This window comes from Rhipicephalus microplus, chromosome 7 (assembly GCF_043290135.1).
Source record: "Rhipicephalus microplus isolate Deutch F79 chromosome 7, USDA_Rmic, whole genome shotgun sequence".
Lineage (NCBI taxonomy): Eukaryota > Metazoa > Arthropoda > Arachnida > Ixodida > Ixodidae > Rhipicephalus > Rhipicephalus microplus.
Window position 1 is genome coordinate 108023611 of NC_134706.1, and position 16442 is coordinate 108040052.

General features: G+C 45.6%; 1 protein-coding gene across 1 annotated transcript; it reads right to left on the reverse strand.

Annotated features, from left to right (window-relative positions):
* Positions 1–13855: 13855 nt before the first annotated feature.
* Positions 13856–15869, reverse strand: LOC119179849 (uncharacterized). The gene is made up of 2 exons (XM_037430971.2): positions 15783–15869; positions 13856–14209 (listed from the first exon to the last, which is right to left on the reverse strand). Exons 1-2 carry the CDS (start codon positions 15792–15794, stop codon positions 13985–13987), a joined length of 237 nt encoding a protein of 78 aa, XP_037286868.1. The 5' UTR covers positions 15795–15869; the 3' UTR covers positions 13856–13984.
* Between the last annotated feature and the right edge of the window lie 573 nt (positions 15870–16442).

The window sequence follows — 16442 nt, forward strand, 5'->3', positions numbered from 1 at the left end:
GACGCTACGTTAGCAAAACGCGAGCACTCTTTAGTCTGACGCCAAGCGCGACCGGCGCGACCATCGTCCGTCGGCGTTGCCCGATGGCAACCGGCGCGAAATGCGACATGCTACAGTTGGCGCCAATGCGCTACCCAGACAGCACAACGTCGGCCTCTTTTCGTGACGGAGGGACGCCGGACGCGCTGAAACGCGCATGCTTCAAAGCAACGCGGCACGCGCCTGTGAGTATATAGCAGGGCCGGCACCTGGCGTGGCAACGCCGGCGTGATGCGACGAAACGAAAGCCGGCGCGCACGCGCCGGGTCACCTTGAAGTGTATTGGTGCCTTGACTGTGGTATGTAGTCAAATTCTCACGTGACACACATCTCATGATTATCATATTTGCACCAGTCACATATATCTTCGTCATCCATTGGCGTCATGTAATACCAAATTTGGCATATGTGAAGCTAGCGAAATGGCCGCGAGCGCATCATCAGTGTGGCATCTAGTCATGTTACATGACACGCATGTCGTGATTATCATGTTTTATTGTGTCATTTAACTACGACATCCGTTCGCGTCGCGTAATACCAAATTTGGTATATGTGAGGCTAGCGAAACGGCCGCCAGCGCATCATGAGCGTGGCATGTAGTCATGTTGTGACTTGACAAGCATCTCATGATTATCCTGTTTGCACCAGTCAGATATCTTTGTCATTCATTCACGTACCGTTATACCAAATTTGGTTTATGTGACGCTAGCAAAATTGCCGAGGGTGCATCATGAGCATGACATGTAGTCTTGTGGTTGCATGACACGCATGTTATGATTTTCATGTTAGGGTCATTCGCATGCGTTCATTCTGCAATCATGTAATACCATACCAGTTTTGCAACAAGTCATGTGAATTAAACTACCGTAACAGCAGCAAGACCACGAAATGTAAAATCATAATATTCATGACATACATGTCATGATTTTCGTGTTATGACTAGTCAAATATATGCTCGTCGTATAGTCAAGTTATGCCATACCTAGTTTGGTATTGATACCAGTATCCAAATGGCCAGGAGAGCTAAAAGTCGGAGGCGGCTAGATAGATAGATAGATAGATAGATAGATAGATAGATAGATAGATAGATAGATAGATAGATAGATAGATAGATAGATAGATAGATAGATAGATAGATAGATAGATAGATAGATAGATAGATAGATAGATAGATATGCTCAAAGTCGCGGAAGATCGCTAAGAAATGCTTCGCATTTAAAAAAACTGATGATGGACAGTGAAGAACCACGCTTTGTTTAAGTAAAAAAGCGAATCACTCTGTAAGTGCAATATTTCCGCAACATATACTTAAGGTTCAGATATGTTTGACGCCGTGGTATTCTTACGAATATGATGCTCCGCTACTGGTCGGAAGGTTTCAGGATATAATTCCGGCTGCGGCTGCCGGAATTTCAAAGCACGTTAATATGTTAGACACCAATGCTGTTAGATTTAGGGATACGTAAAAGAACTGCAGGTGAATGGAATTTACTGATTCCTCCAGTAAGGCGTTCCTCGTGACCACATCGGGGTTTCCGGACGTAAAATTGGGTATAAATACGAATGGACACTACGCAACTTGATGGGAATTACTACGGAAGGAGTTTTTGATAGCAAATTTTCGAGAACTAGAAAAAAAGTATGCATAAATATTACTGTCCGCTTGATAAGAACAGTCTGTCGGCGAATTAAACAGCCATAGCGAACGTAAATGTGCTTCGAAATGTTAGCTATTATACAAAAAGAAAAGGCACAATTAAATCACGATTGTCCTTGTTTGTGCGATTTTCTTGTAAGACTAGAAAGTGGTACACTATTGTTTGTATTTCGTGCTTGGTCATGTTTCTGTATTTATTTTCCTTTCGCTGCATTACTCTTTAACACTTGCCCAGCAGCCGGGTTGTCCGGTGACTTCTCATACCTTGCTAGCCATGACAATTTTTTTCATATGCCATCTTTTCAAGTTTCTCGCTGGAAAGACTTGGGGAATGCAGCCTAACGCTATGTTACGACTGTACGGGGTGGTTTTCCTTGGCTTTTTACGATACAGTCTGCCTGCATTATCAAACGCCAGCAAAACAAGTCGACGCATGATACAAAGCGTTCAGGCACAGGCGCTTCGAATATGTCTAGGTCTGCCTCAGGGTGCCTCAACAATGGCGACTATAGCTATAGCCAAAGACCACCTCGTGCGGACCCATATTGAAGTTGAAGCTTTGGGGACACACATAAGGCATGTGGGCCGGACTACCCATCACCACCTAGCCTCTCTACCAGCGGATAGACCTCATACTTCCTTTTGTCGAACAATAACTACACATGGTGACGCCCTACCAACTGGTTTTACGCCCACGGTGAGACCTTCAATTTCTCCATGGTGCCTCAAATAGCCAGTCATCATCCTGACAATACCAGGCATCCATAAAAAACGAGATTTCTCAATACCAGCCCTCAAGCAGCTCGCCTTAATACTGCTGTACGAGAAGTACCAAGACTGCACCCACGTCTACACCGATGGCTCCGTCCTGTCAAACAGCTCAACTGCGGCGGTCGTTATTCCAACGCACGCCACAACCATCAAATTCAGGACAGCTCATGCAACCGCAACAACGGCAGCAGAGCTTGCAGCGCTTCGCGCTGCGCTGCGTTTCATTAGAGAGTTTTAGTGCTGCGGAATGGTGCTACGTACGCATCACGCAAGCGCCTTGCGTTACGTGGCATCGTTGGCCACTAATCGGCTTTTAGTACGCCGTACTAGCCGCGTACGTAACGAGCGTGAAGCGTGTTGCACCATCTGGTAGATCAAAATAGAAGCACGTGTTGTTGACAGCCAATGTGAGCCAATCCAAGTGTTATAGCCAGATTATGGCTATATTTTAAGCCACAGAGCCGGTCGGTGCTTGCCACGGAGGAAGGAAAGGTAAGGAGAGGCCCTGACGTCACTCGTTGTGAAGCGGTGGTGGTAATGGTCAGAAGATGAGAAAAGGCACCTAATTTCTGCAATCCGGTCGGGAGCACGGCGCAGTGCCTCGTTGTGAAGCCGCGATGAAGCCGGAAGTCAGCCATATTGACTAGGCAAATTCTCCTTTCTTGTTTACATATGAATGCGAAGCAGAAGGCGCGACTCCCTCTCCGGCTCGGAAAGCACGTGGGCTGCGCAGCGCGTGTGTCGAGACGATCCAAAACTAATGGAACTGGGCTGATCACTCTGAGCCAGCGGGACACCTCCAGCCAAATCGCTTCGTCCGAGTAATAACAGGGAGTAACAGCTCGCCGACAACGAAGCAACTACGAGAGAACGCGCGCTAGATGCACTGAGAACGGCGAGTGCTTTCACGTCACAAGCAGGAGCACTGCTGAACCGTCACTGACCTGCAAGGCGTTCGTCGTCACTCAATTTCGTCATGGTGCCCAACGCAATTTCGCTGAACACTAACTGCTTCATCCGCGTCATCCGCCGCACGACACATGGATATGCACTAGTTTTACGCACTGTTGAAACCCCGTGATGGACAAAGGGATTTGTAAACGTTGCTAAGAGTAATGTAACAGCCAGGAGAACACTGCGTAACCAATAACGCGGCACAGAGCACAGATTATTGTCCGCCACGGCTCAGCACGAGACCTGGGGAGGCACACATTCCGCTGCCAGCCGCGGCCGCTCACTGCTAGACCAGCTCCACTGCGCAACACGTGACCATAGCAACGCCGCCATTGTGCCTAGTGAATATGGCCGCTATGATGTCATTTCCGCCACACTTTTCACGCCCCTCGCCGGCTGGGCATGCCCTCTCCTACCTTTCCTTCCTCCGTGGTGCTTGCCTTCGATGCCGCCATTTTGCAAAATGAAGTCTCGCGCTGTAGCAAACTTGTTCGAGAGCGGCGCGATCACCTCATACGTACGCACGCACGCATCTCATGCGTGCGTACGTAGCGGCTGCGTACGTAATGCGATACGTGCGCGTTGCGGTCTGCGCATGCGCACTACGCAGAACGTGGCATTCTTACGTACGCAACGCCACCACGTACGCAGCATACGCAGTACTAAAACTCTCTAATAACGACCAAAGCACGCAACGGTGGACGATTTTCTGCGACTGCAAGGCGGCACTGCAGTCACTTCTGTCAAATCTACGCCGTGGTCCACGCGAGCAGTTAGTATTTGAAACAGCAGAAATGCTACACCATATAACAGAGAAAGGGCACCACGTTATATTTCAGTGGTTGCCAAGCCACTGTGGAAGTATCGGTAACGAACGAGCTGATCAAGCTGCTCGTTCAGCCCATACAGAAGATAACAACCAGTCAATACCTCTCTCAAGGACGAGCGCTGCTAGGAGGCTCCGCATGCTTGCTCGCCAACGCTCCATGGCTCTTTAGAATGAGCCTCTCTTTACGCATGCAAGATTACGATCCCTTGATCTAACGTTTAGCATACAGCTTCCAACAGAAATTCGACGAGGCGACGCTACTGCTCTGTGCAGACTATGGTTGGGAGTCGCGTTTACCCGTGCGTACGCGTTCCGCATAGGTATGGCCGACACCGCCGACTGTGCACACTGCGGAGATGAAGAAACAATTCGACATATCCTGTGTGACTGCCTGGAATACAACCTGGAAAGACAATATCTTTCTAATAAACTAAACAGGTTAGATGACCAGCCGCTGTCAGAAGAAAGTATACTGCGCCATCGTCATGACTCATCGTCACAGAAGAAAGCCGTGCAAGCGCTACTGGGCTTCTTACGAACTATTGGCCTGTCGGAACGCCTCTGAGTGGACTGATTTTGTGTGTGCGTGTGTGTCGGTGTTTTTCCCTTATTTATTTTTTAACTCTCCCTTTCTCTTTCAACCCCCTATTCCCCAACCCCAGTGTAGGGTAGCATACCGGATACTGGCATCAGGTTAACCTCCCTGCCTTGCTTTTTTTTTCTCGTCTCTCTCTCTCTCTCTTCATCTAAGAAGTAATAAAAATTTGGCAGATCCCACGTACGTTTAAATCGACGTTATGCGAAGCATGAGGAGGGAAGGAGACCATGTTGTAATTTTTTATTCAGCGACACGTCATGAAATGGCACTAAATATATGTACAAATGTTACGGACGTCTGTTGAAGAGTTTCAGATGTTGATATAACCACTTGTTTGCAGTTGCGCAACGATGTCAACTGGAACATGTGTATTAGCAATACCAGAAGCTGATATGAAGCGCTGATGCTCGCAAAGATGCTAGCCCTGGACACTGCTAGATAAATGAACTTCTGCGCATGGTTCCTAACCACAACTGAAGTTAACCCAACGTGACGGTTGCACCAAAGGAGTACATATGTAATGTTTATAAAATTGTGTAGGCAGCACTGCAACCACGATTGACGTTTCATGAATATTAGCATCTATTTGAAAAGTAGTTCCGAAACGTGGCGTAGCTCTGTGCAAGACTTCATGACAGCCACACAGAAAGCTTGGGTTCGATTCCTGCTGAGACTCTGAAATTTATTATTTGCGCTTGTCGGGGTGTCAACGCTGCCCATATCTTGTTTTTCCTAACACTGGCATTTACTCTATGCCTTCATTTAGTCGACATTACCGATGTCGGGTATTTCTTAACGCTCACGCGTTAAAATTGCCCATGTGTGTTCACGTTGTTTCTGAGTAACCACCAAGTGTCAATCACATAAGGCACATACCTGCATACCAGCGGCACTTACCCGCCCGTCGGCATGTGCCACTGTCTGGCGGAAATCGTTTGACGACGTACGCGACGGGATCGTGGCATTCATCATGTCTTGACGAGTGTGTCATATTCGCCAATCCATCTTACGCTTCTATGCTAATTTTGGTTCTCGCCGAGTTAAGAGGGTGACTACGAGAGTACCCAAACGTAAGCTGCTAGATAGATAGATAGATAGATAGATAGATAGATAGATAGATAGATAGATAGATAGATAGATAGATAGATAGATAGATAGATAGATAGATAGATAGATAGATACGCTCAAAGTCACCGAATTTCGCTAAGAAATGCTTCGCATTTAAAATTCGCGCTGGACTACTAATAAAGTTTACTCATTCATTCAGACGATGCTGAAGGTTGTAGCTTTATTTATGTGAAGCCGAAAGCGCATCGCATAGTTCGTTTTTCAATATCTTCTGCCTCGGGTAGAGGGGAAGGAGAGAGAAACTGTGGGAGGAGGATCCTATTTCTATCCCCTCGGGTAGAAGGGAAGGAGAAACTGGGGAGGAGGAGCCTATTACTGATTACTGAGGAGTTTCGCGTCGAAGCACTGAAGATTCCCCAAGAAATTGGAAGGATGCGAGAATACAATACAGTGGCACGTATAGTGCAGAATGAAATAAGAGAAAAGTGGAGTACTTTTAGTTCAGCTTTTGAGAGTTGAACTTCATAGCGATATTCATACGCACGCACCCACTTATCCATGGGCTCGCGCACTAGGCCTGTGACCCTTCCCTCTACAGAATTTTTTTTTCGCCATGGCATAGAGAGCAAAAAGGGACCATTGCAAGTGGATGCCTTCCCGAAATCATGGAGGAGTCCATCCGCCGAAAAAGATTTCTGGCTACGGGCCTGACATGGACACAGTATCGCCTTCCCCACTTGCATAACCAAGAGTTTCAGTTTCACCATCCCGCCACTATTCTATCGAATCTACCTCAAACTTTGCCTCATGGCCAAGTCTGATTGTTCGCTGATAACCAACAACGCCGATGCCGCAAATGTCGAAAATTCTGTGAAAAGATCACTTCAACGCTTTCTCGTTTAAAGGCATTTGAGGGCGTTTGAGGACTAATCTGCGTTTGAGGACGAGAGAGTGACTTTCTTTCGCCTTGCAACACTCTTTGCAAGGACTACGTGTCACCCTGCCGTGGTAGTCTAGTGGCGAAGGTACTCAGCTGCTGACCCACAGGTCGAAGGAGATAATTTCGGTTGCATCGGCTGCATTTTGCCTGGAGGCGGCAATGCTTTAAGCCCATGTGCTAAAATTTGGGCGCACATTAAAGAACCCCAGGTGGTCGAAATTTTCGGAACTTTCCACTACGCCATCTCTCATAATCCTATGGTGGTTTTGGGGCGTGAAACCTCACATATCAATCAAATAAATCAGTACTATGTCTCACATGAAATTTTCGAAAGGCCTTATCATACAGTGTTAGTCAAGGTTATACGTCCTAACTTTCATTATTTGTTTATGGCAGTGAAATTAGCAATGCGCAAACTGTGATATAGACTGCATGAACAGTTGCTATAAAACTCTCGACAGAGTGTCCCCACAGCTGAACTTATACATGACTACTATTAAACGGGTGAGGGCATTGAACGTGTGTGCACAGAATATCAATAAGATACAACAATGATGCCAGGAGAAGTATGGGGTAAGTTATTAGATGTAATTGTATTTCAGTATGAAGAAAGTGTAATGGACGAAAACATGACTTGACGTGGGTAGAAGCCGAACAGGCACCGTTCCAATAACGCATCGGGTGCGTTTGAGAGCATCGAAAGTGTTATTCGAAGGCTGCAGGTTCGGTCCCTGTCAACGACCACTTATCTCATCATTCACTTTTCTTCCTTCCTATATACTTCGCATGTGCCTCTCCTAGCATCTCCTATACTTCGTTGACATCATTGTTTGTTAGATCTCTTTTTTATTGTTTGTAAGTGTAACAATGTTAACGAGTCTTTCGATGCATACTTATTTCATTGCATTTGTAGGGTATATCAAACCGAAATCTTCTGGCTCTTGATTGATTGATATGTGGGGTTTAACGTCCCAAAACCACCATATGATTATGAGAGACGCCGTAGTGGAGGGCTCCGGAAATTTTGACCACCTGGGGTTCTTTAACGAAATCTTCTGGCTATTAATAAGTCACCGCCGCGGAAAAAAAAAGATCAGAGTGGATTTTAGCTTGACGTTTATGTTTTACTCTCCAGAGAAGCACGTTCATTACGGAGTGCAAGAATCACGGAATAATATTAAATCACTGGCCTCATTCTGTTGGGGCTGCGCTGCTCATTTCATATTCACCCAGCGCCCACACAGATGTCATGGATGGAAGGATGGATGCTATGAGCGTCCCCTTTATAACGGGGTGGTGACAAGTATGCCACCAGGCTCGACAAAAAAAAAAACCTTTTTTCTTTTTTTATGTTGGCCTAATGCCTCTACTTCGATAAATTCTATCTTAATGGAAAAAAAGGTAAATTTTCAGCTTAAGTTCTCTGCCATTTACGGCACACTGTCCATATTTTATTTTTCCAATATTTATTTTTGTCCTTTCTCTCTAATTTTCTGCCACCAATACTCTAACCGTCTCTTACTTATTTCAATCGCGGGTGTGTTCAGCTTTCCATTGTTGTCCCTAAAACCCAAGGCTTCCTGTAGGCTCGTGCCCAAACGTACACCTGGGTGGATATCTCCACATTCAATCAGAACATGCTCCGCCGTTTCCTTATCTTTCCCGCAGCATGTGCATTGTTCTTCTTCTTTACTGAATCTTGCTTTATAACTACGCGTTCTAAGGCAACCCGATCTCGCTTCAAACAGTAAAGCGCTTCCCCTTGAATTATCGTAAAATGCCTCCCTCCTTATTTCATTTTTGCCCTTTCGGTAGTTACTCAAAGCCGGTTTTTTCTCCATAGCTGCCATCCAGTAAATCCTCTCCGCCTCCCTGACTTTTCCCTTAACGCTCTTTGTTGACATATGGCTCACAATACCAGACGTATATTTACTAGTGAGTCTTCTAGTTCTTTTCCTCCACTGTGTGTCCACGCTCTTCCTATACAAATAACGGAACACCTTCTCTGCCCATCTACTCTCCTTCATATTTCTTAGCCTTTCTTCGAACCTTATTTTGCTCTGCGCTTCCCTCGCCTCAAAACCTGCCCACCCCATATCGCCCTTTACAGCCTCGTTTGTCGTCTTCCCGTGAGCACCCAACGCGAGGCGTCCCACAGTCCTTTGATTTACATCCATTCCCGATTGCACCTCTGCCCTCATGCACACCACTGAGTTCCCAAAAGTAAGCCCTGGAACCATTACACCCTTCCACAGACCTCGAAGCACCTCATACCTATTGTATCCCCACAACGCTCTGTGCTTCATTATTGCCGCATTCCTCTTTCCTTTTGCTGCCGAGGCTTTTTCCTGTACCTCCATGTATCTATCACTCTCATTTACCCATACTCCAAGGTACTTGTATTCACTTACCCTCGGTATTTCTTGGCCTTGTATGGACACCGTCTGATCACAGGGATCATTGAATACCATCAATCCACACTTCGTTACACTGAATCCTAGTCCAAGAGCTTCACCTTCCCTTCCGCATATATTCGCCAGCTGCTGTATATCATCTCGACTGTCCGCAAATAAGACGATATCGTCCGCATAAAATAAACCTGGAAGCTTCTGCTCAATCATCATGCCGCCCTGTTTGTGTGACAGATTAAAACCAATGTTGCTACCTTCTAGCGCTTTTTCCATACTCACCATGTACAGCATGAATAGCAGCGGGGACAAAGGACATCCCTGTCTCAGACCCCTGCTAACCTCAACGTTCTCTTTGCTACGCATTCCTTCCCACTCTATGCAAACTGTATTTTCTCGGTATATCTCCCTCAAAAGCTGTATACAGTCGTCGCCCATGCCAATTCCTTTCAATATATCCCACAAAATTTCCCGATTAACGTTGTCGTATGCCCCAGTGATGTCTAGAAAAGCCACGTACAAGGGCCTATTCTCTATTTTAGATATTTCTATACACTGAGTGAGAACAAACAGGTTATCGTCTAACCGCCTGTCGACTCGAAATCCGTTCTGAAGTTCTCCCAAAATATCGTTATGTTCGGCTCATGTTTCTATTTTCATTTTTACTGCTTGCATCGCCAATCTGTATAGTACCGATGTAATGGTTAGTGGTCTATACGAGCGAATCTTGTCCTTTTCTCCCTTGCTTTTATAGATTAAGTTCATTCTACTTTGTCGCCAACTGTCCGGTATTTGTCCGTCCTTTAAGCTTTTTTCTACTGCTTTTAACAATGCTTCTTTAGTGTTATGTCCTAGTTCGTTAATGAGGCTAACGGGAATCCCATCTAAACCCGCGGCAGTGCGCTTTGGAATTTTTCCTTCGGCCTTTTTCCAGTTGAAATTATCAAGTACTAGCTCTTCCTCTGTTGCTTTCTCCGCCACACTTTTACTCACCGGGGAGATCCCCTGGACGCTCTTTTGAAACGAATCGGCTGTTACCTTTTGGATGTAACCTAGCGCTTCGTACCCTTCCAATTGATTTCCTCCTTCATCTAGAATATGTTGTTGCGTTGTGACAGACTTCCTACCTAGCGCCTTTATGTGGCTCCAAAAAATCCTAGGCGCGGCCTCCTTTTTTTCGTGTATCTCTGTCATCCAGCGTTCACTTTTACCTTTAATTTTTGCCTCTACCAATTTCTGTACAAGGGATTTTTTCTCTAAATATATTTCCCATATTTTTTTGACTTCGTCCTGCGGCCGCTTCTCCTTTTTTGCCTTTCTATGCTCCCGTGATGCTTCGCGTCGCTTCTCGATCGCCTCCCGGAAGGGAGGCGATCGTTGAAGACACCACGATGACGAAGACACCACGAAGACACCAGGATGACGTTGAAGACACCACGACATCTGGTGGTGACGTTGATGAGGGCACCAGTCGGAGTGTTCCAAGATGAGCCTTTTATTTGGGTGAGCGTGTGCTCAGAAAATGAAAGATTCCAAGTAGAAACAAGTGAAGCTCTACACTGATAACGGCGACAATGGCGTCGAGTAGTATGATCGGCGGTGTGCCAGCTTTTTCGATGCGGTTACGGTACCGACAGATTACAAAAAACACTGGCCATAGTTTTTTTTGTTTAACTGTAGTCAATAAGAATAAAAAATAACATAAATGAAAATTAAAAAAAATATGTGGAAAAGCATTTATTCATGCGGCTTGGACCACTCCACCCTAATCGCTGGTGCTCACGTCAGATTTTCTATCTTACTATCCAGACACTGGCGTAATCTAACTGGAATTAGCTTCAACAGTGGTAAAGCTTTTCATACACTGCAGCAAGGTCTGAGCCGGGCATTGCAAACAGTCGTTGCTGGCGAAACCCGAACACGTCAAAACAAGGCGCTAAACACTCCTGGCAATATACTTGCTAAGCGGTTCTTCGACAGTGTTTTGTTGCGGCGGCGTACGTATGCCCGAAGGAGGGAGATGCGTTTATAAATAGTGCTAGTGCGGCGCTTAAAACGTGACCCCGAAGATGTTTCCACCGCAGCACCCTGGGCTCGCTGCTTGTTTCAACCCCGGTTCCAAAGAGGCGGTCAAGGGCCCCGCTTCTTATACACACATCCGTAGGGCGTTAGTACGTTGAACCCAGTTTTAGTGAGCCTCCATGACGGTGCGGAATATTACGGGTGGGGCTCACGCGTACTGAGCTGTTTATTTAAGAGACACTGAATGAAAGCAATGAATCATTCGAGATTGTTCGATTGTACTTTGAAAACATTAACGTTGTTTATTTCTTCATTATACGTTTAAACTAGAGGTGAAAGTAAGGGTAAAGCTGCATTTTGAATTACACCCCGAACCCACCTCCAGTGACGTCAATGATTTAAAAATATTTTCGTATTTTGATAGCATCGGCAGAAATAAATTTTCGAAAACTTTGTAATTAAAGGCTGTGTGATTCATTCAAAGCACCCATGCTTCAATTTTACTCACTCTGAACTACGTACGAAGCAGCGCATCGCGACAATATTTATGACCTCACCTTATGGGCGGCAATTTCAAGGCGGCGTCGCCCCCCCCCCCCCCCAACCCGAATGTTCGTGTTTCGTTTTCTTGCCTATCGATCGTGTTCACATGGTAAGCTGAGTGATTTTGGAATTGCACAACATATTTTCCTCAGACTGCTTAAACGGTTTTCAAACGTGTGAATTTTTTATATGCACACAAAGTGTAATCGAACCAGAACAATGCCGATGCACCTAGAACGTGAGGTTACTTACTGCTCAACCATCTTTTTTTACCAAGTAAATTTGTGCAGCACATTTATTCGCTATTTGTTAGTTTAGACCATTTACTTGCTTTTTATAATAATATGGTTATTGCAGTCTGCGAATCAGGCTCAAGTTTAGCCTGTTTACTTTCTGCTTCATTTGGATTAGAATTCAATTCCTTCGCGTATTTTGATACCAAGTGCACATGCACCTTCTCGGCACTTTTTCTCGTTAACTTTGAGCTAGCTTCTGGCGCCTAAGATGGCGGTTCGATATTCTCACCTTATCGTTCTCACCACCACTTTTTGCGTCGATGTCGCGTGCTCTCTGCTTTGGCCACTCGTCTCTTCGTCCGCACTATCGAACTTCACAGCTCGCAAATCGAACGGGCTTTCACTTAAGTCCGGGATCGTCTGCTGCTGGCCTTCTTCTCTTTGTACGTAAAAGGGTGCAGCGTTCAGAAAGCTAAAGCTTAACTCACCTGACCACACAGGGTAATGCAGTACTTTTATCAGATTACAATTTCTATTCGTTTAGCTGAATGTTCGCTAACCTACAGTCAACTCGCACATGCCCTCCTTTTGATAGAACTCATTTCTAAGAAGCAAGATGTTATCTCCGGAGGACTAGGTTTTAGTTAAATGTGGGCTTCTAGCTCTGAAGACTGTGAATGCTTTTAGTTGAGACGACGGGCGCACCTTACCGTTCTCTCCAGACGTTCCCGCCTGTGCACGCTTGTGTGAATCTGAGTTCTGGGAGACGCACCGTCTGGCAATCCTTCCCATTCCAGACACCCTGTTCCATCCTATCTTCCCGTGGGCTTTTCTCGTCTCCCACGTCATTCGTCCACGAAGAAAGTGAATCTTCGCCAAGCCCCAAGGGGATAGACTCCAGCTCCCACCGCGGATTTGTGCGACGTATCGATTGACACCACGGAGCCGTCTGGCACCGATCGTTCCATTTCGGTGTGTATGTGTGAGTGCGCGCGTCTGTTTCTGTGTAAATTTGTACACGTGTGTGTATGTACGTATATATAAGTGCGTTTTGTATGCCAGTACATTCAATGTTGTATTTGTACGCGAGAATTTTTTCATGATTATCTGCATGTGCGTGGTTTTATGTGTGTTCTGTATGCGTATGCCCAAGTTCATGTGTGTACACGTGCGTTTATGTCCATGTGTAAATTGTCCAACGGAGGGACATCATATGCTTACGCACGTGGGGTCATGCACATGGTATCGCATAGCTCATTTTTTGTATAAATGGTTGTACCTGTTCTTGCATGTGTTTAATACGGTGTGTATTATTGTGGGACACGGGCTCCGGCACCTTCCCCCTCCCCGTTTAACTTGGGGCCTGGTTTTCGGGTAGACTCTATTATACTGTGACATGCGAATTTCCAGTTGTTCGAAGGCCACCAGATGCGCCCGAATCAGCATGTATCTCGGCGGAAGAAGGTAATGGTGGGCCGTATAGAAGGCTTTTGTGAAATTATTGTAGCTAATCAAGCGGTCTTTGGTGCTTTCTCATAGACGACAGTGATTGATTTTCTACAAAATGAATGAATCGGCAAAGAGTGTAGCGCTCACAAATATTTGGACCAGCTAGGCTTTACTGAACTGCATTTAGATGGAAGTAGACTTAAATCAGTGTATTTCAACAGCATTTAAAGGCAGCGCTATCGCCCGGGAATCCAACCTATGTCGTAGTACTCAGCAGTGCGAAGCCGCAGCCGCCAGGATATCCGAACGGGTGCGTGTCTTTTTCAACTGCAACACCAGAGTTTTCTAAAATCGTAGGTTTATTTACAAAGGCGAGGTTGTCCGTTCAATTAGCAGTCACATCTCGTGCCCTCGCAATGGCCGTCGCTTCGGCCACCGGCTTTCCTTATCTCTCGCAGGCGAAGTGATCATCACCACCAGCCGTGACCGCCGCCGTATCCACCACCGTATCCTCCGCCATATCCGCCGCCACCGTAGCCTCCGTGAAGAACGATGACCTTGCCGTAGCCTCCTCCGTAGCCGCCGCCGTAGCCGCCTCCGTAGCCACCGCCGTAGCCACCTCCACCGTAGCCGCCGTAGTGAATACCGGCGTTTACCACAGTGGCAGCCAGGACGACCAAGAGAAGCGTTGCAAGCTGCGAACAGAAAGAATTCACTAGTCAGTTGTTTAAACAAGGAGGAGTCGTGTAGAGCGCTGGTGGCGGAAATGAAAGGACTGCATTAATAAAACCAGAATCCTTAGCGGAAGGGGGGGGGTGGCAACGAAGGGACACAATTCATTGAACCAGAGTCATTTCAGTAACGTAAGCAGCAACACAATATATGCAGAAGCTTGGATAAGGAAACAACCACAACGTATGAAGAGATGACCTCCACAAAGAACAACATAAGGCGAAATGATTCGTCTGTACAAAAAGGCTTACGAAGACTATCCGTGGCCGCCCTGTCTCTGTAAATGACCTCATCTTAAGTGCCAAGGGTTACACTTATTGACACTTCGAATCGTATTCTACTGGATTGTCTTCGTATAACGTCTAAACTGCTTTCTCAAAAAAAAAACTTATCATAAGCTGAGAGGGAGTACACGTGCAAGTGCAATGTACAGTCAACTCATTCTCTGCTACCTTCCTGGATACCTTTACGAAGACCGAAGCCAACATGCTCCGCTTGCTCATTATTGCAACAGAGTATTGTGAAAATAAATCTAATCATAACACCGGCGTTATAAGCAAAAGAGTTCCCAAAACAGAACACCAATAGTGCGACGCGGTTAATATTGGAACAGATTTCATGGTTTTATTTCGAATTTTATGGCATACCACGAAGTAGTTTGGTTTGAAATTCTGTGGTGAATAATAGCGCTGGCGAGTATTCTGCACGTGCTTGGTATAAAGATTTGCGCCATTTCTCTTCAACTGCTTCTTGCTTACTTTTCTCTATCTTCCGAACTCTCTAAGCAGACTTTCTTGTTCTTATTTAATTTCTCACTAGTTGCTATTGACCTTTCAGTTGTGACCTTTCATACACACCACCTTTTAACAAAAGAAATCTTGTGCTGTTCGTAGCCGCTTGAAGTTTGCTATCCTGAGTTAAGAAATAACAGAGATATCGCTGTAATTTCGCCCTATCTGACGAGTCAGGACGTCCAAGTTTCGTATTCTAGTGCTTTGGTGCCAATTCTCCGAAAATATATGTTTGCGGAAGGTCAGTTGATGCTGTCTATTAAAACCTGGTATATGTGAAACTTAGCTGTCACCTCATTGCCCTTGAAGTTTGTCGTTCTGCTAGTGCATAGCACGCCATATTCATTCAGTCTCTAGCAGAAATTCAGTGATACAAGAGCGCACAATCACAAATTTACTCGTGGTATTATGTGGAGTGCAAAGCAATCTATGCATTTATCAAGGTGTTAATTGATTCAATAATATAATTCGTTCATGAAAACATTAGAGTATTGTGACGCCAGAAAATTACAACAGTTATACCTTATGAAAGAAAATGTTGGCAAGCCCCCGTTTATAGTGCGAAGCAGCAAGTTAATTCATTCGGATTACTATAAAGAGATATTCTCAAATAAAAAAATGTTTTGGTTTGCAGAAAGAACCCTGCACTCATGTATTTCTGGGATGGTCACTCTGCCAATTATTACTTTCATAACCCTTCCGCCATGTTGTGGAATTCCACAAAACTTGTACGCAATGGCCTTACCATACTCTTCATCTTTTTTCCTGCGTTAGTCCCTTTGCGATCAGAGGCAACGGACTAGTGTGGATGGGGTTTCCGCATGCAGCTTCTTATATACGTCTCAAGCACCGCCTCTCATCAGCTCCTGCGTAACTCCGCTGGGAGGCCCAGCGAGATCTTGAGATTGTGGAAAGAGGGAAAGTACCAGAGGCACCTTACCGACTGTTGGGAAAGCGCTAAATTGGCGCAGTTGGTGCGCAATAGAAAGAAAAATTGCTCGTGCACCTTTGCATAATTCCTCAGAATTGCGTGCAGTGTGGCGGCTTCAAAAGGAATATAAGACATTAAAAGATACCGTCACCTTTCTCGATCATATAGGGTAGCACGCAATGCTTTCAAAAAAGGCGAATGACAAGAGCGCTATGTGGACTTAAGCACAATTTAACCATACTTTAAAACACATATGAGCCCCTACAGTCGATCATGAATTAGTTGGCAAGATATGATGCTGAGCGTGATTTGCTGATTTCAAATTAGAACCGTGCGACTAAAACTCCCAGAAAACTTACTATAACGATGAGAACCTGCTGAGACAAGGCACTTGATGAACACTCCGGCACTGAAGTCACATGGGGCCCTTAACCTCGTGGTTCTGCAAAGCATGTTCATGTTCGATATGGTATT